Raw genomic sequence first — 25,957 nt, 5'->3', positions numbered from 1 at the left:
AAATGTATTAAGTCTGCACAAGTCATTCAAACTCAGATTGTAATACTGTATATGATGTGGTACAGCCATAATAAGTAGTACGTACCTTCTACGATCTCTTCTGAGTCGTCGGTGAAGAACTCGCTGAGCGGCGGCCTCTTGGGCCTCTTCAGGGTGTTGAGCAGCTGCTGGATCTTAGTGGACACTCGGCTGTTCACAGGAACTCCTACAAGGTGGATAAAGGTGGAGAAGGGCCGTGGCAGGACAAACACATAGTCACACACATAGTCACACACACAGTGGCTTGAACATCCAGTGACAAAACACTACATATCTAAACTTCTTACTATCTCATAGTTTGCTGCTCTTCATCCCATAACACAAGAGACTGTATTCTTTAGTTGATAATTTCATTGATAATAACATTTTTTCATATCTTTTGGGAATGAAAAGCAGCATACGTAGGTGTCAACATGAGGAGAACACAGTGAAGGTAAGGTTGTTTTTTTTTGGTTTGGGATCACACGTGAGGATTAATTCTGTGCGTGGATGTTGTTTTTGTGGCATTTATTTTTATAATCATTCATTAAAAACAGGAGGGGGAGTTAAGGGTACAACAGCAAACACAGAAGGCTACGGACATTATACATTAAGGAGTTTCCTTACTCTGGATATTACCTCTCGCTATCAGCCAGTCAAATAAACATGTGACAGGGTAGAGAAAGATCAAGAAGAAAAGAAAGCAGTAAAGTCGGATTAATGATATGTTATGGTTGGAAGAAAGAAGAGATTTGTGAGTGGAGTTTGAAGCTTCCGCAAAGACACACAGACAAATACAAATGTTGTGATGTGTAGTCGTTACCGTCCGCAGTCTCCATCATGCTTGAGCGGCTCTGCCCGCGGCTCATCCCTCGCACCGCGGCGTTGTTGGGCCGGTCGACCTGCGGGCCTCTGGATGGAGGGGCCACAGCTGTCACATCTGGAGGGGGGGCGCTGTTCCCTGAGTGGGCTGCAGGTGAAGCGAGGGAGGACAGTCTTAACGAAGCCATCCTAAAGTTTCAGCTTGCTTCATAATTACAATATCAGGCACTGGATATTAACAAGCTATTTCACGCATGCTTGCTTGCTTTTAATAATAAATAACAGTTACATTTATATCTAAGTATTGGTTTGTTTACATTTTGTTTTACAGAGTTAGGAAAGCAATGTTTAAGTCAAGCCTGATGTTGCCTTACAAATAAAAGAATAAGCCAAGTCACTTCTTTTTTTAGCTGTTCCACAAAGCAGAACAAACAGGACGTGGGAACAGCCTTCCAGGAGCTGAAGATAATGATATTTTTAAAGGTAAACTAAAAACCCATCTATTTAGTCTGGCTTTAATGTAGTGTTTTATAATTGTTGTGGTTTTATTGTTTGTACTATTTTGTACTATTCTTATATCTATTTTACTCATATTTTGTTTTATCAACATTTTACTACTTTGAGTAACTGCTGATCACTATGACGTTTGTCAATTTATTTGTCAATCGCTTGTAAAACACTTTGAGGTGCATTTGATTTGTTTGAAAGGTGCTATATAAATACAGTTTGATTGATTCCACACAGTGAGGCATGCAGCTTATTAATTAGACACTGGTATTGGATCGGTACTCTTGTGAACACATATGCTTGGCTTTCAAGTGGTTAAGTCGTGAGAACGCTGCTGCTAAGCAACGGTTATATTGACGTTACTGTCGGCATCTAGAAGCCACAGCGGCTAACAATTTAGCAAGCTGGCAAGTGGGTAACATAATGCAGGAAATGCAAAATGAATATCAACATTTTCCTCAAACATATTATAAAATTGTGAAGAAAAACAATATACGACATTAACTTATTATGCACCGAAAAATTAACTTCCATGGCTCTGCCATTTCTGCCATTTCTGTCACAACTCGTGAACTTGGAGCTTTCAGAAACTTTCCACTTACGGGGTCGTGAATACCACGAGAAGGGGGCGTTCATATGGACTCTTTTTGTGAACGCTGACTCGACCCCATTTGAAGGCACCATAATACTAAGCAAAATTGATAAAAGATTCAGTCGTTTTAAATTTTAAATTTAAAGATATTGTTCTTTTGGATCTAAATCCTTTCAGTGGAACAGCCGCTACATGTGTTATCAACTAATACTAATAACAGTAGTGGTGCCCAAGAATATTTTAGTCAGAAATCAGCCGAGTGTCTTACCAATGCGACTGTGAGCCAGCATGTCCGCCACTGCAGCGTGGGCTGCATTGTGGGCTGCAGTGTGGGCTGAGGGCTGAGGCTGAGGCTGAGGCTGAGGCTGAGGCTGAGGCTGAGGCTGAGGCTGAGGCTGAGGCTGAGGCTGCTGCTGCTGCTGCGGCTGGTAATGAGGCTGATACAGAGGCTGGTACTGCGGCTTGTACTGGGGCTGAGGCTGAGGCTTAGGCTGGCTCTGAGGCTGCGGCTTGGCCTCTCCGTGGGACAAGGTGGAGGAGGCCGAGGAGGAGGTGGAGGAGCCCTGGACGGTGCGGTTGATCCAAGCGTCCGGGCTCTGCAGGTTGGGATGGACCACAGGCGGAGGAGCGATCACTGATGACTGCCTGCGCACAGACGTCTCATCTTCAGAACCTGATGAGGAGTCTGAGAGAGCACCAAGTATGAACATCCAGCATCATATCGTCCTCGCTAAAGATCGATTATTATTATTATGACAGAGCAGGAGTATTGTCCTTCTTCCTGTCCTACCTGGTGGTGTGCGTGTTTCGATGGGAGACTGTACATAAGTGGAGCGTCGTTTCGTTGGCATGGGCAGCGCCATCTTCTCCTCCTTGTGTTTAGCCAAGGCAGCTTGTACTGCCTCAGTATGGATATCTGCACAGACAGAAAACAATACACACTTTGAATTAAGAATGGCAACTTTGGATCTGATTCAAAGCAAAGAAACAATGGCAGGAAACAATGAAAACAGCTTTTAAAACTGACTCATCAAGTTTTCCCACGACACACGTCATACTCTGTTTTCCTTACTGAGCCTTTTCCTTCTTTGTATATTTGCTAATAAAGTGACTTTAAAACTGCATGATTTCCCTAAGTGCTGCTTGAATAGTGTTATCATCTCATTTTAATTGTGCTGTGAGTCCTCTAGATCTAGTGGGTCCCAACCAAGGGGATCTGCCACCCCGAAAAGCCTCTGCTCCAAAATAAGGTAGGGACCTAAACCACGGCCTGGGGACTAACGCTGGGTTCACACTGGACGCGGAGGCACCACCAAGCACTGCACTATGTCAATATATGAGGCTATTTCTTATAAATATAGTGGATGGATTTTGAAATTTGACTGGGGGAGAGGGACTGTGAGGGAATCGGGGGAATTGAAACTCCGGGAGAACAGCAGGAAGAGAGGGGAGGGAAGTCAAAAGCGTGTGTGGGATGCATATTTGATCATTTATCAGAATCAGATCATTTATATCGTATATAATATATCATTTATATCGATTACAGTAGATTATCAGTGTGTTTTCTTGCCAGATTCGCTCGTGGCACACAGCGATATTAGACCAGACGCCGAAACTATCGCTGAAGATCACGAGCTGGCGTGGAGCTGGCGTGGAGCTCCATGGCGCGGCGCATCCTGTGTGAACCCGGCGTAAGTTTAGATCCTGGTTCCTCGAGTCTAAAGAAAGGTAACGAATTCTTACAAACGTTCTGGGGTTCTTGGAGAAGTTCCTACTATCAAAAAAGGTAAAAAAAAAAAAAAAAAAAGGTGCCAACAATTATTTTATAGAAAAAAAATCTGATATGTTGTGAGAAAAAAGAAAAACAAATATCCGCTGAACAAAATTGTTCATTTTTGCTGAAAGAAATATTAAAATTAAGCAATCTGAGAAGGGAAAAATCACTGGGTACTCTGCTCTCAGCACATATCCAACCTGCGACGAGTGGAAGGGAAACATCACTCTGTTTTAAATGATCACAAGATAAAAAGAGTGGTCACCACTGCTTCATTCCTTTCCAGTCATTATAGACAGCAATATTTCAGGTTTGTGTCAGTGAGGCTTTGTTGACGAATAAAACGGCTAATTAGAAGAAAATCCTAAGAGGACGACTGTGTTTTCCCACTGAAACAGGAAGCACGACGGGAGGAGAGAGCGAAGCTGTGTATTAGCCCACACACTTGCCTACACACGGTAATGAATGCGGAGATACTTTCACTTGATAACACCCACAGGCACATTAAAAAGGACTACGTGAACAGACACACATTCAGACTACGTAACAAAACATGTGCAACAAAAGCCCACTCACTGACAAATCACACACATCATTAACTCAGGGGAGGGACACAGTTTCCATTCAACACATTGAAATAAATCATCAAGCAGAGCTCGTCACACAGCAGCAGCAGCAGCGGGGACCATTATTACATAACTGGCATTCTGCTGAACAGATTGCTCGGGACTAAATCATCTTCATAATGTGCCATCGTCCACCCTCACACGGGGGGGTGTCAGGAGAGGCTGACTCCTTACACATTTCTGGGAGGTTGAGGGCTGTCTCCATGGCGATGAGCACGGTGGGGGTGTTTTTACACCAGCACCTGATGTATGGGCACCTGAAGGCCTTAATCTGGTTTTATCTTTCATACGTTCCTCTTTTGGTTTACTATTACACATTTGAATTATTAGTGGAATCATTTGCATACATGTGTAACTGTAGAGGCAGCAGACTCAAACCAAAGTCAGTGTTGTGTTTTGGTGAACGCAGCACTGACACTGTTGTTTAAGAGGAGTAATAACTGGAGGAAGCCAGAGGAGATGAGAGGTAATTATATTAAGGTTGTTAAACTTTCTCTGCAGCCCATTAAATGATGAATGCTTTAATCTCTTCAGTTTCTCATTCGCTGCAGTGTTTTGTCATTTCTTATAATTATTTGTTTATGCTGGGTCTCTTCTAAAACGCTCCATTTTTTATCCATGCTAGAACCAGGCTGAAATATCTCATCAACTTTTTTTCAGCCATGACATTTTGTACAAACATTTATAGTTCCCAGATGATGAATCTTACAGACTTTGGTGTCCCCCTGACCTTTCCTCCAGCGCCACCAAGAGGTCAAGTTTTTAATTTGTTTAATTTTATGTTTATTTGATAGGGATAAATACATTGACATAGAGAAATGCAGAGCAATTTTCTGATGCAATGTATCACAGCATTTGTAGCTACTGCTAATTCCTAATGCCCGTCCCTAGAAGGGCCTTTGAAATAACAATTAAATTATTATTATTATCAAATAACAATGCCCCCGCAACACACACCACACACACACACATACCCCAACCCCTCCTGCCCCTACACATGACTACATGATTGTTTGGCTTTTAAAAATTACTTAAAATGTTGAACATTTTGGTCGTTTTTGAGTTCAATAGGCAGTGCATTTCATATGTTAGCTCTCGCGGGACGTCTGGCCAAAAGAGGTGTTCCGGTGTAATACTGTTACAGTTACATACAGTTCCCCGCAGTAGTATTCCTAGTGGACAATCCAAAGGCCTGTAATGGTTGCACCATGTCACAGAAAGCCTGAGGAGCCTGGCCATGTAAACATTTGCAGATAAGATTGGCATTTGCAAATGCAATGTAGTCAAAACTTAGCATATTCAGGTCTTCCAGGATGCGACAGTGTTGGATCTTATTGGCCTTTTGTCCAATCATTTATTGGAGCTGGAGAGTTTTTAGTGTTGTAGCCTGCTGGTTTATACCAGCTGGGCATTTACAGTATGAGTGGTGGTTTTAACTGCCAGCTGACCCTGGCTGTGTCCAAAATCAGTCCCTATTGGCAAGCTAGTGCACTACTTTCTGCCATTTCATTTCAGCATCTTGCTTGTTTATTAGACACACCTAGCTAAAGCTAACAGTCCTGCAATTAAAAACCTACTTTGATGAGGGTTATAATGTTTCCTTTGAAAGCAGCCTAGTTGAAATGGTGCTGTATCAGAGCACTTCTACTGCACTTGAAACTGCACTACACTGTGAATAGAGTAAAATGGACGGCTCATTATATGGCAAAAAGGCTCATCATCCCTCTCGTCCATGGTCTGTGTTCTTCTCCTCCAGGCCGTCTCTTTCAACCCGTCAGTCCTACAAAACTTTACTTCTACTGCTGCACTTTTAAAGCCCAGGACGATGCTGCACTACTTTCCCCTCAGTCTCAGTCTTGATGTATTGCACCAGTCTCTTATCCTCTCGGTGTTGAGTCCTCCCTCCTCAATCTCCTTCTGAATCCTTCAATCAGATGAAAGATATTCTTTTATTGCTGGTCAGATTTTCTATGGCAATGAAGCAGCCACCAAACTCCAGCCTTTGTCAGCCTGGTATTTAGCATGCTGGAGTGTGTGAGGGTGTTTCACATGAGAGGGCAAGCAGGAAAGAAACAGCAGGGTACGGGCCTGGAGGGAGGATGCTTTTTACTGTCTGAAACTCAGCTAACAGACACTCTAACATCGTCCTCACATGCTCTATCACTTCTACTCTACTGCTCTGTTTTCCTTTGTTCTCATCAGCGTCAGGTTTTCCCCTCCAGATCAGTATCCCCCCTGTTCTCCTCACACATAGCCAGGCAGTGACATCACTCTGCTCTCACAGACTGAGGGTCCTCACTGAGGGGCTTCCCAGCTGCAGGGCTGCACTGCCGTCTGTCTCACACTCACACACACACACACACACACACACACTTCTTTAATTGGTCCCTTTGAAACAGCCCAGTGTCTGAGCTTAAAAGCAGGCTGGCTCAACAAGTGAAGCGGATGTAGGCTAATCAGAGGAAACTACTGTATATGTCCTCAGTGGATCAGAGGTGTTGTACATTTGGGGGAAGAAGTGAAGCTGAATGTCGTTTTTTTAATGTTGGAGTTCTGACCTGATCTGTAGCGGTCATCCCTGGTTCCTCCACTGCGATGGGACCTGCGGGAGCGTCGTTCTCGGTAACGGGACGAGCTGGAGGGGGGATGGGCGTGGCTGGAGGAGGAGCTGGGAGCAGGAGGCTGCCTGTCATTCTGACGGGGCGGCTCCACTGTCAAACACAACAAACATGTATTTATTAATATTAGTATTATTAACACATGAGAATCTTCTTTATTCAATTCAATTCAATTAAATTTATTTTTGTATAGCGTCAAATCACAACAGAAGTTATCTCAAGACGCTTTATATATAGAGCAGGTCTATGACCGTACACCGTAGTTTAGAGACCCAACAGTATTATTGTCTTGTTTCTCCGATGATGTCAGCTGTAAACTGTAATTAACTTTCGATGGATAGCCTGTTCACAGAAAAAATAAAGAAGAAAGCTGTGGAGTTCCCCTGTCGCTAAAACGGAGGACTTGTGAAAAGTTTTGCAGAATTTCTGCAATTTTCTGGAGAACAACAATGTACTTAACTTTTACAGGATATCTGACATGGTACAGGGAAGTGGATAATGCTTTGATTTTAATTACCATGCCATTAGATTAACTTTTGATTTTAATTTAGGGATGTGCTGCATATTTTCCTGTTCTTGTGTTTATTATTATTAATATTTTTTAATCATAGTTTTGTATATATTTTCTTTTCTTTGTCTTTCCCATATTTATCTCAAGAACCAAGGAGTGATTTTTTTTTTTTTAAAGGAAGGCAATGAAGATGATTATATACTGTATATATCTTAGTATAATATCATATTAATATCAGGGATGCACCAATATCAGATATCAGATATCAGATATCAGATACTGACTCAAATAGCGGGATCATACATTATATACTTTACCAAGTTGCTGGTGCACGATTTATTATTTTAACGATAAATAACCATTCAGTAAATGTATATCTATGTATTTATTTGTTACATTTTGTTTTACGAAGTTAGGAAAGCGATGTTTAAGTCAAGCTTTACACATAAAAGAATGATCCCAGTTACTTCCACACAGTGAGGCATACAGCTTATTAAATAAGCCCTGGTATCGGATCGGTACTCGGTATCGGCCGATACCCAAAGACCAGGTATTGCTATCGGGACTGAAAAAGTCGGATCGGTGCATCCCTAAGTAATATAACACATAATAGGCCTGCATACAGGATGAAAACCTGCTACATCAGGTCACAGGGAGATGCAAACCAATCCCAATAAACAATACATTATAAATACATTAATCACAAGAACACTGTAACATTCAGATTACTTAATGAAGTAGCTTAATGATCAGCCAGATTTTTAGCTACCTGGTTAAGCATCCATTTGATTCTTCAAGTAGAGATGGAGCCTCAAGTAGGTAAACACATTTTCATTCAACTAACAATTTATCATCATATGTGATGCACCGTCAGAGGGATGAGGGGAGATTAGCAGAGAGATGGTACCACTAGGAGGCAGCAGTGAGCATTATCCTGTCTTAATGTACAATACCAGTGTCATTACAGTATAGAAACAGCATTTACATAACATTTACTGCAATCTACATCTAAAAATTATTCTGCAATGCACTGATATATCAAATACAACATTTACAGAGGTTGAAATAACCGGTTATAAAAAGACATGCATGTGAAAATAAAATGTGTAGTGACATTAAGCAGAGCATGGAGTTTGAATAACTGATTGTGCGTTCCAATACCCATACTACCATAATATTTAGTATGCCAGAAAAAGATTTAGGTTGCGTCCGAAATTCCATACTAACGTGCTATTTAATACCCTAAAACAGTATGTCAGATATTTTAGTATGTCCGAAACCTTAGTATGGAGCCAAGAATATGCAAATTGCATATTAAATATTACAGTATGCAACGCTGGACACTACAGCAGCATAAATATCCCACAATGCAATGTGGTAGTGACGACAACATTCATAACAGACGCTGGTGGACAGCTCTGTATCAATAACGCTTCAATTTAACTGTAGTTATAAGATTTCACTTTGCTAGGCGTAATATAGATTTTAAATTAATTCAGACTTTGATTCTCACAAATCGTCATTTTTGTTACATGACCTAAATTGCTGCTCAGTGCGTCCGAAGAGATACATACTGCTGTTTATTCACACAAAAGTATGTTGAACGATAGTACACCTGAATATGTAGTGCATAGTATGCGATTTCAAACGCAGCCTTAGTATGTCCTAGTACATAGTATGTCAAATGCAGTATGCCAAAAATACCAGGATGTTCTACTACATCTGGTCACATTTTGCAGTATACAAGCCAGCATGCTTTTCTATTTATTCAGACCCACAGTCCTCTTCGCAGCGGATATACAGTATGAGCAAGAGGGTCAAAGTTCAAGGCGCAATGTTATGATGAAGTAGTATGTCCCAATTGTGTGCATACTGCATACTGTACTTTGCAAGGGCAGCTGCAGTACGTACTAAAAGTAAAAAGAAAAAGTATGTGATTTGAAACGCAGCGTGAGTAATGGCAATAAGACACTGAAAATCAATTAAAATCAGAGTCATACTAGATAAAAACTGATCACATTTCTTTCTTTGGTAAGTTTAAGCGTGACATATGACACATATTATTTTGTGTATAACCAGAGAAGAAAATGAAAGAGAGATAGGGGGATACACCGTTATTTACCTGGAGTATGGATGAAGTAGGGAGCCAGAAGTTTGGTCTTTTTCTTCTCATAGCCCTTCTGTGTAATATCACCTGTAAAAGACCACAGAGAAGAAGAGTGACTTCACTGACAGACTGGGCAAGTCAACTTATATTTAATAGGATTAGAATAAACATCAGTTCACTTGCATTGTCAACAGAAACTAACATTCAACGTTTTAGTAGCAGTCTTTTTTCCATTCTGGAAAAACAGATATTTCTATATGCTTGATAAAATGTGTAATTTTATAAGTAAAAAAAGACCCTAAAAATGACTAATGCTTTGGTAAGGACCAGGTGACATCATTTTATAGTTTGTTAATACACTGAACACTTCTGGACTGATCTACGGTCTCTGATGTGTCTGAATGTGGTCCATCACCACATCGTCAAACACAACAGTGGTGATAGAGCAACAGACAGGTAAAATAAAAACAAAACTTTGTAAAGGAGAAGGTGGAAAACACAGATGGATGCACACAGTCGTTGCAGTAATCTCCAGAGATGGCTGAGGGCGTCAAAGCTGTGGCTCTGTTCCAGCCTCAAGCACGACACTCGATGGGAAAAACAAAACAGGGCTAAATTTGGAAACGTACGGAAGCGTGGGCAAGAGATGGGATGATTCAGAGACGCAGAGTGAAAACAGAGAGGCATTAAGCTGAAGATGAGAAAGGTGGGAGACACACAGAGATAAAACGGGAAAACGATGAGTGCACGGAGGAGGAAGTGAGAGAGGTGGTGAGTGAGGGTGCTTCCATAGGACAGAAGAGGAGGAATCTCCAGTAGAAGAGCGAGATGTCCCTACTTCCCCCCCCCCCGCTGACAGCCCATCTGCATCTTCCTCCACCCCACCAGACTAAACACAGGCCAACTGAGTTTCTCCGCTGGCCCTGCAGCGATGCAGCGACTCTGCCAAATTCCTCTGTGGGCAAAGCTGACAGATTCTCAGACACGTACTAAAAATCAATCTGGAGAGCCTGCACTCATTTTTCTAGTAACTGTTTTTGAGCAGTGATGATTCATTCAGTATGGCTGCCCTCGGACGCTCTCAAACCTCCTCTTCATCATGAAGACTGACTCGATAACACAGCGACTTATAGAATGTGTAAGAATGAGAAAGTCCTGTTTAAAAAAGTCAAAATAGAAAACGAAATAAGCCTACCGCTGTCTGTGTTAGTGCTGTCCTCGACCAAAGTAATTCTTAGTTGATTAACACTCTTAAGATTTTGTCGACTGATCGATTGGTTGAATTAATCGACAGATCTGCAAAACTGAGTTTCTCAACAAAGAATCACACAAAAGCACCTCTTTAAATCTTGTGTTTACCAGAGATGTGCTCATAAGTTTCTTAGAAATAAGATATTCAGCATGAAAAAAGCCTGAAAGAAAGACTAATCGACTGAAGAATATCTTAGTCGACTAAGACCAAAATGACAGATTAGTGGACTAATCAACTAAGAGAGGACAGCCCTTGTCTGTGTAATAACCCTGGGTTGTTTCCACTCTGTATGATATTGGCCAGTCTGACAGGTGATCACAATTTTTGACCAGCAGTGACTCTTCTGTAGTTGTATCATCTCTTGGAGCTCTGAGAGTTAATCCCTGATTAAAAAAATTAGGCTGCTGAGACACACAGTGATGAAAGGTTGAAGCTGTCTGCAACGGATGTTTTTTTCAGAAAACATGAGCCGTTACACGATCAAACAGTTTAGACAAGAATGAACTCTCAATTTCAAATTTTAAACAAACATTAACGTCCTTAAAGCTGAAGTAGGCGAGATTGGAGCAAATCTGATTAAAAAACGTTATTCTTATAAAACGGTCGCTATATCGTGACAGTAGTACATGAAACAGGTAACCTGAAAAAAATCATGTGCCTCTGTGTCCTCCGGTGCTCCTAACGGCATCTGCAAGATTTCACATACCGGAGGAAAACATGCAGTAAGAGCTGATCTGAGGTCTGCTGTCCAGCTGCTGTCTATGAGAGCCGGCTGTCAATCACTCACGAACTCCGAACAAACGGTCAAACTAGGCCGCGCTGATCAAATATGAATCATTATTCTGTTACTGTAATGCCTATTTCTCGCCTCAAATGTTTTAGTGCATGGTTTAGCTGTAAAATTAGAAAGTTTTTGACGACGCCGCCATTGTGAAATCTGTTGAAGGAACGCCAAGTTCCGGTCACATGACCGAAGGACAGCCAATAGGAACGCTCTCTCAATGAAATGACCTGTGATTGGTCAAAGTCTCCCGTCACGGGCTAGATTTTCTAAAGCCTGAAAACAGAGCCATGATGAGGTGCAGAAGTCTAGTTTTCTCTCAGAACACTTGAATTACAATATGCTGAAAGGTTAATATGGAATTTTTGACAAATGATGCCAAAAATATTCTACCTACTGACACTTTAAAGTGCTAAAAAAAAAGAAAAATGTTTACAATGTACCACAACAACTGGCAAACTCCATCTGCAGAGGAAGATCATGTGATCCAGAAATATTTCAGCAAATTGCACATCTCCTCAGTTAAACCACCACACTGCTGACACACGAAAGGAGAAGCTGACACAAAATGAGAGTGCTCATGTTTGGAGGACATCGCCTGAGAGCCCACTCCAACACTATATCTACTCTGGGACGTTTTTTTCGGAAAAGGGAAGAAAAGCAAACACTTCCATAAGTAATGCATGAACGGTACAGTTGGCCTCGCTCAGTCACATGATTTATTTTTAGCTCATGTGAACAGGCAGTTTCTCTGCAGAAAGAGAAAAAGAGGAAGAGAGGGAGAGAGAGGGAGAGAAGGGGCGGGGGGGGGGGGTGGAGTTGGTGATGGGGGAGGGGCTGGTGTGGCAGTAAATGAATCTCAAAGTAATCACTCTTCCATCTGGATGATTTGAAATTCATCTGTTTTTTATGGTTGCATCATCAGATCCAGGCTCCAGCTGAGGAAGCTGAAGAGTTAAAGAAGTGCATCTGATCAGTGAACTGCAGGTGAACAGAGCTGCATAATATCAGACAGGAAATGAAAATGTGGCAAAACTGGCAACTGGAATATGAGAAAAATTAGAGAAGTCTTTATAACTGAGATCGGAGCCGATAGGACATTGTACAAACTAACGTTATCGGTGGAACTGGGCTCTGATAGTGACCGGTCACACTGCGACGTACAGTACATCACCGTTTTACATGGAGGATCCATACACAAAGTCAAGGTAGAGGGGGAGAAAAAAGTTATCTCTCGAAAATATAGCGCAACACTATCAGCTCTTTGTCCAGGATACAAGACAGGTAGACAGGGAGGAAAATAAATAATTCACTGTCACTTTAACTTGTTGACCAATTTCACGTTATCTCTTCCAAATAATCCAGCCACGTAATCATCCATTCATGAAATGAAATTGCACACTATAGGATCCTCCGTACCCCGACAATTAGGGCTGGGTAATATGATGATATATATCGTCAAAGCGATATAAAATCCCTTTTTCCCGGGAGGAAATCATGAGGGTTGACAAGTATGTATATAAGCCTTTAAAAATCCACAATTGGTCGACCTCTATTTTATTATATCGCCTACTTTTATTCAATGCTGTATCTTATGTATGAAAAATGCTTTATTATTATTATTGTTATTATCATTTAAAACCTAAGACGAGAATCTGCTCCTGTCTGCTCACAATTTACACTCAAACAGTCAAAGAGATCTGCTTATGAGGCAAAGCATGGCTTCGCTGAGGTGACGAAGGCCTCACTCGTTAACCCACTTTCTCACAGTGACCCAGTCGCGTCTGTCCTGATGGTGGAGGTCACAATCAAACCATTTCAGCGACAGTCGGGCTTTGCACGAAGTCGCCGCAGCTCTCCTCTTTCGTCTCGGTTTGACAAATGCATCGGTGAAGAAGATTCTTTCAGCTCGGAGCGTGTGTTTTATTTTTCCACAATGTGTAGAGAGAGAGAGACATCAAAGCTGTGCCTTCTCCCGGCTCTCACACTCGCTGGCCTCGGATTATTTGAATAGCAGCGAGACTGCTCTCTCCGTCTACCCCACAGGCACTCCGTCTGAATAGTAATTAGCTACCGACCTCTATTCTCTTTCCCTGCTTTTCCCTTCTCCCTCATCGCATCTCACTCAGCTGCTTTCTCAGGATAACAGATTAAACACATGTCGACACCTGCTCGCCGAAAATGATCCATGCATGTTAAAATATTACGGGGGAAACAGGGACTTCCAGCTGTTATCTCACAGAAAACAGACCATTTCTACAAGGATTGAAGATGCCACACAACACCACTTCCAAGTCAGATGTATTAAGTCAGTTAAAATCTGGACTTTGGTTATGTGACAAGAGGCTAACATACAAAGGACCAAAACAAAGAATGAAATGTGGGTCCCCTCTGTTTGGTACTGTGCCATCTCTGCATTTGTTGATCAAGTGTGTTATTTTCATGAAGCCCAAAGATCTGGTTCATTTGTATCTGTGAACAAACACCCCACTGAAACCTCCCAGCTGCCTCCTCTTACCAGCAGGCCGAGCATCTCCCTCCGCCAAAGATCACCCACTCACTGTGACCACACACACCAGCCTGACCACAACTACACGACACACAACAAACACCTGAACATGTCTGACATAATTTACTGTTAAACATAATGCTGGATGTGCATATCATCGCTCTCTCTTTCAGACACACATACGTGTTTCCTGTGAGGATGATGTCCATCTGATGTCCAGTATTCCATCTTACGTCCTCTGACAGAGTTTTCCTGCTGAGCTGTCAAAACCAAATCCAGCTATATTTTTTGTTTTGGTAGGAAAATAAGAGAGTAAACCACCACATAACAAACGGTACTCTCAATTAAGGTCATTGTGTAGCATATAGTCAAAATGAAGAGTGGTTTGACTACATTTAGGAACTAATCATCTACGTATGTGGCATGACAGGTGTGTGTCTATGCATGTGTATACTTGCTGTCTGCTTGTGAAGCAGTGTGCATGCCAATACAGGACTGCAAGCATGTCAACAAGAACAGGCAGGTAAATGTTTGACTGACTTTTAGGGTAATAGTGTAGACCACAACGAAAACTTTATTAAGCCCCTAAGCACCCTGAATACCAGCGTCCCACAGTGCTGTGTGCTGAGTCCTCTCCTCTACTCCCTCTTCACCTACGACTGCACGCCTGTACATGGTTCCAACACCATTATCAGATGACAAAACGGTGGTTGGTCTCATCAACAACAACGATGAGTCCGCCTACAGGAAGCAGGTCCATCACCTGGCAGCCTGACAAAAAACCTGGCCAACACCAAGAAGACCAAACAGCTCATTGCTCAACACTTCAAACCCTGGTCAAGAAGGCTCACCAGCGTCTCCTCTTCCTAAGAAGACTGAAGAAGGTCCATCTGTCTCATCAGATTCTGGTGAACTTCTAACGCTGCACCATCAAGAGCATCCTCACCAACTGTATCACAGACAAAGCCCCCAGGCCGTGAAGCAAAATGTCATAGTGGCCAAATGGTGGTACTACAACTTCGGTGTCCGTCACGTGATGCCATTGGGCCCAAAAAGACTTCTTCCCATAGACTTACATTGGGAAAGAGATGTCTGTAAATCAGCGGATAATTTTTTTTGAAGTAAATCAACTTCCCATTATGAACACTTGAATAGCCCTTATTTAAATCATTAGGTCCTAAAAGTTGTAAGATACACTAATAGCTGAATCCAGAGTTATTTTCCTTCCTCCGTTCATGTGAATGAGAACCAGACTGAGGCTGGACCGCAGGCTGGGAGACGGAGTTAAAGGAAATGCTCCTGCGCCTGCTCTATGGGCCCAATGGATGCGGAAGATCGCTGGATGATCCGGGTACTTTATCTGTCGGCGGTCGAGCCATTTTGGCTTCATGCGCCACTGAGCAACTCTCATAGGAATGAACGGGAGCCCGCCTCCAACGCTGTATCCAGTTCTCTTTATACATCCATGATCACAGTATGTTATGGCGACTGCTCTGTCTCGGACCAGAAAGCACTGCAGAGGGGTGGTGAAAACTGCCCAACGCATCACCGGTTCTCCACTTCCTGCCATCGAGGCTGTCCAGTGCAAGCGGTGTCTGCAGCATCGTCATGGACACCTCTCACCCCACCCGCAGACTGTTTGCCCTCCTCCAGTGTATTCATATCCACCCCTTACTGTCTATTATATTTATTATGTTAATTACCTCTAAACATTATGTACTATACACTATATATGTATAATACGCTAAACTGCATTTCGTTGTCTTAGTACCCGTTCTCTGTGCAATGACAGGTTGAATCTAATCTAGTTATTCTTTCACCATCATTATTAGCGCTAAGACGATTCACCTATCTCCCGATTCTATACTATCACGATACTTGGGTGCTGATTTGATATGTATTGCGTTTTTTAGGTATTGCCGTTCTTAGTATTGTGATTTCGATATTATGATTTATTGCGATTTTTGTTAACTTTTTTAACACTAGACCGTGGGAAAAAGTTGAATCATACACTTCTATGGACTTTTACTTTGGAAAATATCTAAATTGATACAGTGAAAATGTTTGATTTTCAGCATGTATGTAGTCAAAGATGTACCGAAGTCAAATATATCAGTCATAGTCAGGCAATATATATATATATATATATTTTTTTAAAAACCCAAAATCAAAGAATAAAGACATTTCCCTCGAAAAATATAGTTCGTAAGGAGAAGACATACATGAACATATATTGACTCAGACAATAAAACTGGTATTACCGGCATCAGTGAGTGAAATAACTGCTTTAAAAAAGCCTAAAGCCCTAACACACAAACACGCACACACACACACACACACACACACACACACACACACATTTTCTCTGCAGGTCTAAAGTGGTTCTCTCCCTCTGGAGTAGCAGGCAGGGCGCGGCCAACTCAGGTAACAGAGTGATTCATGTTTCACTCCACACACTCGTTAAACTCAACTCTGACAGGGAGTGACGACATCACACACACACACACACACACACACGCATACACACACACACACTGGCCTTAAGGGCCAGTAGAAGTAATAACAGGGGCGACACAGCAGAAGAGCAAAGTAGTGCAGCGAGTTAACTGAAAAGAAGAAGTGACTCAGCCAGTCCCTCCCTTCCACCTCCGGTTTTCCGATGTTTCTCCTCTGGCTGAATGAAAGAGGAGGGCGTGGCTCACACACCTGACACACTACACTTCCCACACACGTCAACACTTAGTGACAAAGCTGTTACAAATTGTAACATAACACCTACAAGAGCATATATTCCTGTGGGATTTACACACTGGTAGGAAACACTGTGAGTAGGAGGTCATAGCAACTATGTAAAACAAGTGATGGATGTCTCTGAAGCAGAGGAACATTCTGTGATGTTTTTTGTTTTTTTCCATTACTATCAACTTAAAGTACCAGGTGACGGCTTAGTGCATGGGAGAAAATGTGTAAATTGCTGCCTGTAAAGTTCAAGAGACTTTTATTCTTTGTCGCTGACACTGGAGGTGATCTGGTGAGCAGATGCTGCAGTCAAGTCAAGTCGTCAAGTCTATTTGTACAGCCCACTTCCACATTCAATGTCTCAATGTGCTGCTTTACGGGCCCACAATAGCAACGGTTCCTGCCCAAACACTCTTTAAAGACAAGAGATAAACAACTTCACAAACACCACAGCACACAAGGACATACAAATGGGAGAAACATCAAGAGAGGAAATTTAAAGAGGAGAATAAAACTGGGTGGACTAACCACAACAAGAGCTATAGGTGGAGAAAAAGGCATTCATAAAGTATGAATGGAAAGTTTTTACAAAATACAAAACCTGGATTATAATTCAACAAGAGACTTATAATGCAGTATATCCAATATAGGTCCAATAAAATAAATCCAGTGGGCTGCACGATTTTTAAAAAATATCTAATTGAGACTGATTGCAATATGATTTGTGATATTAAAGGGAATGATCATTTTACATCATTATTCTCATTTTCATTGAAAAACAAATTAAAATGATTATGGTGTGATTTTTGCAGGGATCTGTACCAAACAAAGAGGTTTGCTTAAGTCTGTAGAATATGATGTCGGCCAGGAATTCTCTGCAGCACCACAATATTAAATTTTAAATGTTAAATGTAAGGCTGTCAATCAATTAAAATAGTTAATCGTGATTAATTGCAAATTAATGACATTTGTTATCTGTTCAAAATGTACCTCAAAGGGAGATTTGTCAAGTATTTAATACTCTTATCAAGATGGGAGTGGGCAAATATGCAAATGTATGTATGTATTTATATTTGAAATCAATTAACAACACAAAACAATCAAAAATATTGTCCAGAAACCCTCACAGGTACTGCATTTAGCATAAAAAATATGCTCAAATCATTACATGGCAAACTCAAGCCCAACAGGCAACAAGAGCTGTCAGTGTGTCAGTGTGCTGACTTGCCTATGACTTGCCCTAAACTGCATGTGATTATCATAAAGTGGGCATGTCTGTAAAGGGGAGACTTGTGGGTACCCATAGAACCCATTTTCATTCACATATCTTGAGGTCAGAGCCATGTCAGTTTTTCCTCGCCAAAATTTTGCATACGTTTGTAGCGTTATTTAGCCTTCTTCATGAAAAGCTAGTATGACATGGTTGGTACCAATGGGTTCCTTAGGTTTTTTTCTAGTTTCATATGATTCCCATGATCTTCACTCTAGCTTTAAAACGGAGCCCGCTACAACCTAAAAAATCACAAGTTGTGTTAATGCATTCCAAAAATTAGTGGCGTTAAAACGAATTTGCGTTATCTTGACACATATTTCGCCTTTAACAAATATTGCACCTCATGTGATTTGAAAATTGCAGTGGGCCATATTGCGACTTTTAATACAATTTTGATTAATAGTGCAGCCTTAAAGTCCAGTAGAAAAAGTACTTGATATTTATATCAGTTCTTGTTCCAGGTCAGAGGTGTCAGGTAGGGCGGGTTGGGGTTATGGTCTGTGGATGGGGCACCGTCAAAATTACCGTTGGTCCACCTCATCAACTCATCATAGGACGTCAGTGAGTTTTATTATGACAATATTATTATGTTCAATTAATGACTACCTGAGCTGAGATACCAAGAAAATACAACAGGGTCACATATTGTCTGACTTTATGGGTTGATAAGGATCGCCTGGATGCCTTGACCTGCATGCTATGCTTTATGGGATACTGGGGGCTGCATAGCATACACAATGTTGTATTTTCCTCCAAATTCAGGCAAGAGACAGCTACATATCTCCACCACATTTGGAGCAGCTTTTGGCGAAGCACAGCTTGAGTTATGACAGGGGGGCAGAAACCTCATGTTTCCTCTGTAATGGTTTTAACAGCTTAGCAGAGCATTCAATTGTGTTACTGTACGTACGAGCGGCTCCGACATATGGCCGTTCTAATCTGGAAAGGCTTTATGGAGAAATTCACAAAGTAAAAGTGTGTGTGTGTAAGCGGAGGGTTGGGAGCAGGGCGTGGGGGCACCACATGGGCCGTGTCCATAGCAACCAGGTCCATGTGGTGCTACATGAGGGAACATGAGGTGTAAAACCATGGTGATGATACAGGCCGGCACCATGTGATGATCACATGAAATGCATTATGAAGCAACTAAGAAATGAGGATTGAGATTAAATATAATTAGAGAAGGAAGCTGTTTATCAATCAATTTACAGTAATCAACAACAAATCAATGAAGTCATTGAAGTCAGTTCTTTTGTCATTGTTAAATTAATATATTTGGGTTTTGGACCGTTGGTCGGATAAAACAAGCAATAGGAAGATGTCACCTTGGGCTGCAGGAACTTTTGATAACTGCAACAAACAATTATATTTTTATCATTGATTAATCATTTATTTGAGTAATCAAATCAGACAATAGTGGAAGATGTCCCTCACAAGTTCCCAGAGCACATAAGGTGACGTCTTCAAATGTATGGTTTAAAGAGGACCTATTATGATTTTGTGCTTTTTCCCTTTCCTTTAGTGTGTTATGTAGTTTTTTTTGTGCAAAGTCACAAAGCCCAAAGCCCACGCCAAAGGGAGTTACTGTCCCCCAGAGAAACACTGCTCCTTAACTGCCTGAAACGCCTTGCTTGAAGTCCCGCCTTCTCTTCCGTAACATGGTGATGTCACCAAGTAACACATTTGCATAATACCTGCCTAGCGGATAGTTTGGCACGTCCTCAAACAAAGATAGTTAGCGAGGAGCTGGAGCGTAGCCCGAAGAGTTTGATTCGGTTGACCTATCACAACGGACTGGGCAAGCTGACCAATCAGAGCAGATTGGGCTTTTCATTTTTTTTTTTAACATTAAAACATGTAAACATGTTCTAGTAGAAACCCAAAATACAAGTATGCACCTGAAAATAAACATAATAGGTCCTCTATAAAACAGAAGAAAGCAGAAAATCCTAAAGTTGGAGAAGCTGGAACCAGAGAATGTTTGACATTTTTACTTGATAAAAGGATTTAAACATTTATCAAAATAGTTGGCGATTTATTTTTTGTCTAATCGCTTCAGCCCAATTATATGACCGGTATTAGCGCACTGACAACCAAAATAATAATTTCTTGTGACCCTTGTTCATTTGCACAACTCACAAATAACAGTCAGCTCGGTCTGTTGACAGAAAGTAGAAAGTAACATATCTGCTAGAAATAAACTTGGATTAAATAGCAATGGACTCCCTGACGTGCAGAGTCTGTAGCACGTGCTGACTGCAGCTACTTCCACTTGGCATTATTAAATAATTCAGTGAACAGCACAGTGACCTGACCACTACTCACTCCTCTCCCTCCACCACTGTCATCTCTTTGCGCTTTTAGCTACAAGCTGAAAAAGTAAGAGAACAAACAGATCAGAGGAAAGTTGATTCGAATTGCTAGAAGGTTTAGTGAAACACAGCTTTAAAGCCAGAAGAGGTTGAAAGCCCACCTGCAGTTCACCGTGGACTTGAAAGTGAGGTGGTTCAGCTACCCAGCTGACAGTGCGTGTCTGTGCGGAGATGTCCGCTCAAGTCTCATCTAAATTATTCAGTCTTTTTTGTACACAAGGCTTGTGTGTTTTGGTCTGTGTGCGCTGTGAAATTAGACACATAAGTTGTTATATAATACTCAATACAAAAAAATTAAAAAATCCTGTTGTGTTTCTGTGCGACATGGGTGGCAGAAGAGTCCATCTTTTCTGTGGTGTAAAACCAAGTCTGTGGCCTGGAGCGCAGGCTGGAGATCAGAGTGCATCTCCTCTATAACAGTTAATGAGCTTTTAAATAGATAGGCTAAATCAGCTTCCTTCCTGTCCTGTCAGTGCTGCGTGTAAACACACATGCATGAATAACTGCTTGCATAAGTGTGGCAACACATATGTGTGCACAAACACAGCCAGTGTTTTCCAGCCCATCAGCCCTACAGGATACATTTGGATACAATTTAATTTTTGATCAAAACCAGCAATGAAATGATCCTATCAACAAGTATAGTCTTTGTGTCCAAAGACTGAAAAAGCTTATTCCTCTTATCCATCATTATTAACCCACTACACAACAGCTTTTCTGCATCTTCCCATTTCCCTCCATATGTGACAGCACATTTCTTTCACCCAAAAGGGGGCGCGGCCTTAGCGATGATGCAATGCCGTTCTGGTCAACAGGTTTTTTGAATGGGTTTTTGGTTAGATGCCTGAAATAAGGTCTGTGGTTCACAGAAGTGTAAAAGATTTTAAAGTTTTGTTCTACGACATAAAATACATCAATAAATACGCCACTCATGAATTTTGAAGATTTTACATGTTTTAAAAAAGACAGTTTCTAACAAGTGGCTAAATGAGACTACTTAACGTCATCACGTTGAGCACTTTTCACTACCTACCCAATGGCTTCTCGTTTAAGGGAACCGGTGTGATGCTAACTTCTAGGTTGGCCTACAAAAATACGTCATACCTGTAACACTCTGTTCAGTTCACTATGACAGTGAAAAGCATCAAATCCTCACACTTCAGAAGCGGAAATCATGGATGTATAAAGAGAACTGGATACAGCGTTGTAGGCGGGCTCCCGTTCATTCCTATGAGAGTTGCTCAGTGGTGCATGAAGCCAAAATGGCTCTACTGCCGAGTGATAAAGTACCCGGATCATCCTGCAATCTTCCGCATCCATTGGGCCCATACAGCAGGCGCAGTAGCAGTTCCTTTAACTCCGCCTCCCAGCCCTCGCTCCGGCCCGCGGTCTGGGGCTCATTCACATGAACGGAAACGGAGAAATAACTCTGGATTGAGTGCATTTTACAACTTTTAGGACCTTATTATTTAAATAAGGGCTATTCAAGTGTTCGTACTGGGAAGTTGATTTACCTAAAAAAAAAAAGATCCGTCAATTTAGAGACGTCTCTTTTGTAAGTCTATGGGAAAAAACTTCAGTGCCCAGCTGTTTTAGGAAATAATTTTTTTTTTTTTTTAAATTAACTTCTTAGAAACGGATAGGCTTGAGGCTGAGTGCCACAGATGAGGTTGTGAAGCTGAAATGCACTGAAAGACGGACAAATGCATTGTTGTTTTTGGTCTTCTCATAGAATTGCTGTCAATAAGTAAATCATTGACTAACAGCAGCCTGACAGATAGAGGGAAGGCAGTGGTGGTGTCAGGGTGGGTGGGAGATAGAGAGAGATCCCCAGCAGCAGTACTGGCCTAGTGTGACTCACAGGCTAAATGAGCCAGGCGTATTGCCCCCTGATGCTCTGTGACCTAGATTGAGAGACGCAGGCAGGACCGTAATCTCTCATTTCTCTCTCTCTCTCTCAGTATGGAGCAGGCTGCCGAGATAAAACCTGCCTCTCCGCAGCAGCAGTAGCAGCAGCAGCAGCAGCAGCAGCAGCAGCAGCAGCAGCAGCAGCAGCAGCATCGCAGACATGTTGGCGAGATGGACGCTAGTCACTAAAAAATCCACACATCCACTTATCAGCCCGGGCAGTTACAGCAGAGAACGAGACGGCAATCAAATTAAGGAGGACAGAAAATAACTAGATGTAGCTTGTCGGCTTTACTGGACCCATTTATAGTCATTTATGGCGACTGTGCAGATGGCATGCATCATAGGTTTTGAGTAGGGCTGTGAATCATTTGAAATGTATCGATAGTAATGCCGTTATGACATCTGAGATTCAACACCAATATGCTTTAGCCACGCATGGCTCTAGGGATGAGGATGTCTGTCTGTCGACTATTATGGGATGGATTGCCATGGAATTAGGTTCAGACATTCATGTTCCCATCAAAATGAACGGTAATAACTGTGGTGATCCTCTGACTCGCTCTCTAGCGCCACCAGCAGGTCAATGTGTGTAATACATTGCTTTATGATGAAATATCTGCAAAAGGAATGACATTCCCATCAGCCTCACCTCTACTTTGTGTTTACTGCTAATTAGCAAATTCTAACACACTAAACTAAGATGAACATACAGAGCTGCTAGCATTACTGTAGACTCTTATGCCTAATTCATACTTCTGTGGAAAAGCTTGCGCAAATGTTTACTGAAAAAGATGACTGATTGAAGGTTGTTTTGCGCTGTTCCACTCTGCAGTGACCATTTGTTGATCCCCTAGTGGCTATTCTATTGGTATTTATTTTTGTGACATATGTACAAAGTACAGCTAGGGCGAGTAAATTAATCTAGCAGGAATGTGTGCTTGCATGTTTGTGATTGGCCAATATAGTGGTTTGTTGGAAGACATTGTGTTGCAGCAAAAGTCGAGGTCGTTCAACTGGACATGATCTTAATCTTGGCGATATTTTATATCTACAAGATGGTTTTTTTTACCATTTAAGAAAAGACGCTAACTATTCAAATGCTGTCTAAACACAGGCAGCCATACAATAACTTTACAGTCCAAAGTTGGCACTATTATGATTCAAATCAGTACATATCTGACTTTAAAGAATAAGTAAACAAGACCACAAATTTGACCAACTTTCGGTACTTAACAGTTTCAATACTCATGATACTCAGACACATGATCGATGCCGGTCGTCTGCTGTGAACAGCATCTGTGCAAAGCAAATCATCTGTGGTCATTGTCTCACACTCAGTTTAAATCCAGGAGCTGCAGACACTATGATGCCCACACACAACAAGCTGAGCAGCTTAAACAGTTGTCGTTCAGTGCTCTAAATTCCAATCCGGCTCAATCACCAAGTCTTTGATCCCTTCAATGGCTTTCTTTGTGTCCTTACAGTCACAGAGGTTAAAGTAGGTGGAGTTGCTCTCTTTCTCTCTCTCTCACATACACACAAATACACACTGCAGCCTACAACTATTGCTGTGAAAAAAACTGCTGATGCATATTTTCTTCAGTTTGTTGCTAGGGGAGTGCATGCAGCAGGACAACAATGGGGTGATTGTTGCCATGTAAAAGATATCCATGAGAAGGTTTCAGACTCATTGGTGCGGCCAGCTGCTGCTCGCCTTGTCCCGTCAGCGTTGAGCAGACGGCGAACGCACTTCATCGGGCTAGAAGGCGTGGATACAGGAGCGGGGCATCTGGATAGCACCGGGCCTTTTTTATTAGCAAAAGATTCGTCTGTGATCTAAAGTTACAAATGATGAGGCCGAGGTCCTCTGAGGCTGAGTCCCCAGCAGAGGGTCAGACACTCTGGGGGTGTCACCTTACCACACTCTCACTTTAGCCTTAAAACACTAAAGACCATCACAGGTGACTCTGACTGAACTCTCTCTGGCTGCTCCAGTCAGACCATCTGATCATAGCGAAGCAGCAGCAGCTGTCTCCAAGCTATTACACCGCAGAAACACTGAGGACTGTAAATACAAGAGGAGGGACTCAAGTCACATGAATCCAATTTAATAATGATTCTAGTCAATTTTATTACCTTGAGACCTGACAGACATGTAAGGGATAATGTACAGCGAGTCGGTCATTGTTGAGAAATAAAACCCGACAGGGAGATGCGGCAACCCAACGCGAAGCGGCCCGCTAGCTGTACATTATCCCGCTTATTACACAGCTACTTACTTTAGAAATCAATAATTTAATAAAAAAACGGTCCGCCAGAGTCCGACATCAGCACTGCGCCCATAGCAACGGTCTGTTATACATAGCAACGGTCTGCTGTAAAGAAATAACAGACTGTAGAACGACATGATTGACCAATCAGTTCAAGTATTCAGAATGTGACGACAGGTTTCCCATTTACTTTTACTTTGCAAAAATAACCAGAAGTTGAAACAATTAGTCCATCGATGGAAAACTAATCGTCAACATTTTTTATAAAACAGGTAAACATCGCTGTTTTATATCACTGTAAACTTAATATCTTTGTGTTTTGGACTGTTAGTTGGACAAAACAAGCAATTTGAAGACAGGACCTTCAGATCTTTGAAGTTGCGATGGACATTTTTCACTAATTTCTTTAGAAATAATTAATTTGATAATAGAAATAATCATAAATTGCAGCTCCTGCTTTATCCAGTTAACAACATGTGTGTTCTACAAATTGAATTCACTCAAGTTAAAACTGATATTATTTTTGAGTCTTTAAAAATAATCTTCAACTAACAAGGTGTCTCTACTTATCGTGACGGACCACATCTGTAGTACTATATTTTTAATATAGACTTGATTCTTAAAAGGTGCAAAATACGGGATTGGGAGCATTTCTATTGCCTCTCAATGGCTCTCAACATGGCGACGGCGGGCCACGGCTTGTAGCTAACGGTGCTAACAACGCTAAACAGAGCAAACAGCGGCAAAAGTGCTGACAGAGCTTACAATGTTTACCTGAGGGAGAACCGGAGGGTGGGTGCTATACGCTTCAGCGGTGACACTTTCGGTTGGAACGGCATCATCAGCTGTAACCGCCGTATGAGCGCAGTGCAGAGCAGCATCTGTGAGCTAGCCAGTGGGGCACGCTCACATGCATGAACATGCACTAAAAGCACACGTGGCCGGCCTGGCTATGTTAACAAAGCGAGGAGAAGCGAGGATCACAACACACACACACACACACAGGGAGAGAGTGACTTCATTCTCTGTTCAGGTAGACATTACTCCTCTATATCTCTATGGGACTCATGCAAACCGTTTCATAATCAAAAGCTCACTACAGTATTTGTTCTCTATGGCACTTACATTAAACACAGTTAAGCCTAACAAAACAAGGGCTCTTTCAATCACACCGCAGTGCTCCAACAACAACCAACACCAGGTTAATGATTCTGTTACTCTACCTGCTTTACATCCCTGACAAATAAGTGAGAAAAGTGTTGTACAATAAATATT

At 41.8% G+C, this 25,957-nt stretch overlaps 1 protein-coding gene across 3 annotated transcripts in view; it reads right to left on the bottom strand.

The window, feature by feature from the left end:
* dip2bb (disco-interacting protein 2 homolog Bb) overlaps positions 1-25,957 on the bottom strand; it is a 47,974-nt gene that overhangs the window by 17,480 nt on the left and 4,537 nt on the right. For 2 of the 3 annotated variants that reach the window (XM_037760537.1, XM_037760612.1), the window contains exons 3-8: positions 9,591-9,662; positions 6,898-7,050; positions 2,730-2,855; positions 2,208-2,624; positions 842-988; positions 86-205 (exon numbers count right to left, since the gene is read on the bottom strand). In XM_037760537.1, coding sequence (XP_037616465.1) covers positions 86-205; positions 842-988; positions 2,208-2,624; positions 2,730-2,855; positions 6,898-7,050; positions 9,591-9,662 — 1,035 coding nt within the window. Of the gene's footprint in view, positions 1-85; positions 206-645; positions 664-841; positions 989-2,207; positions 2,625-2,729; positions 2,856-6,897; positions 7,051-9,590; positions 9,663-25,957 lie in introns of all 3 variants that reach the window. The other variant, XM_037760453.1, reaches the window with a different exon arrangement.

This window comes from Sebastes umbrosus, chromosome 1, assembly GCF_015220745.1.
Source record: "Sebastes umbrosus isolate fSebUmb1 chromosome 1, fSebUmb1.pri, whole genome shotgun sequence".
In the NCBI taxonomy this organism is placed as follows: Eukaryota; Metazoa; Chordata; class Actinopteri; order Perciformes; family Sebastidae; genus Sebastes; species Sebastes umbrosus.
The sequence above is the reverse complement of the archived record's forward strand: the minus strand, read 5'-3'. Positions and strand labels throughout refer to the sequence as shown.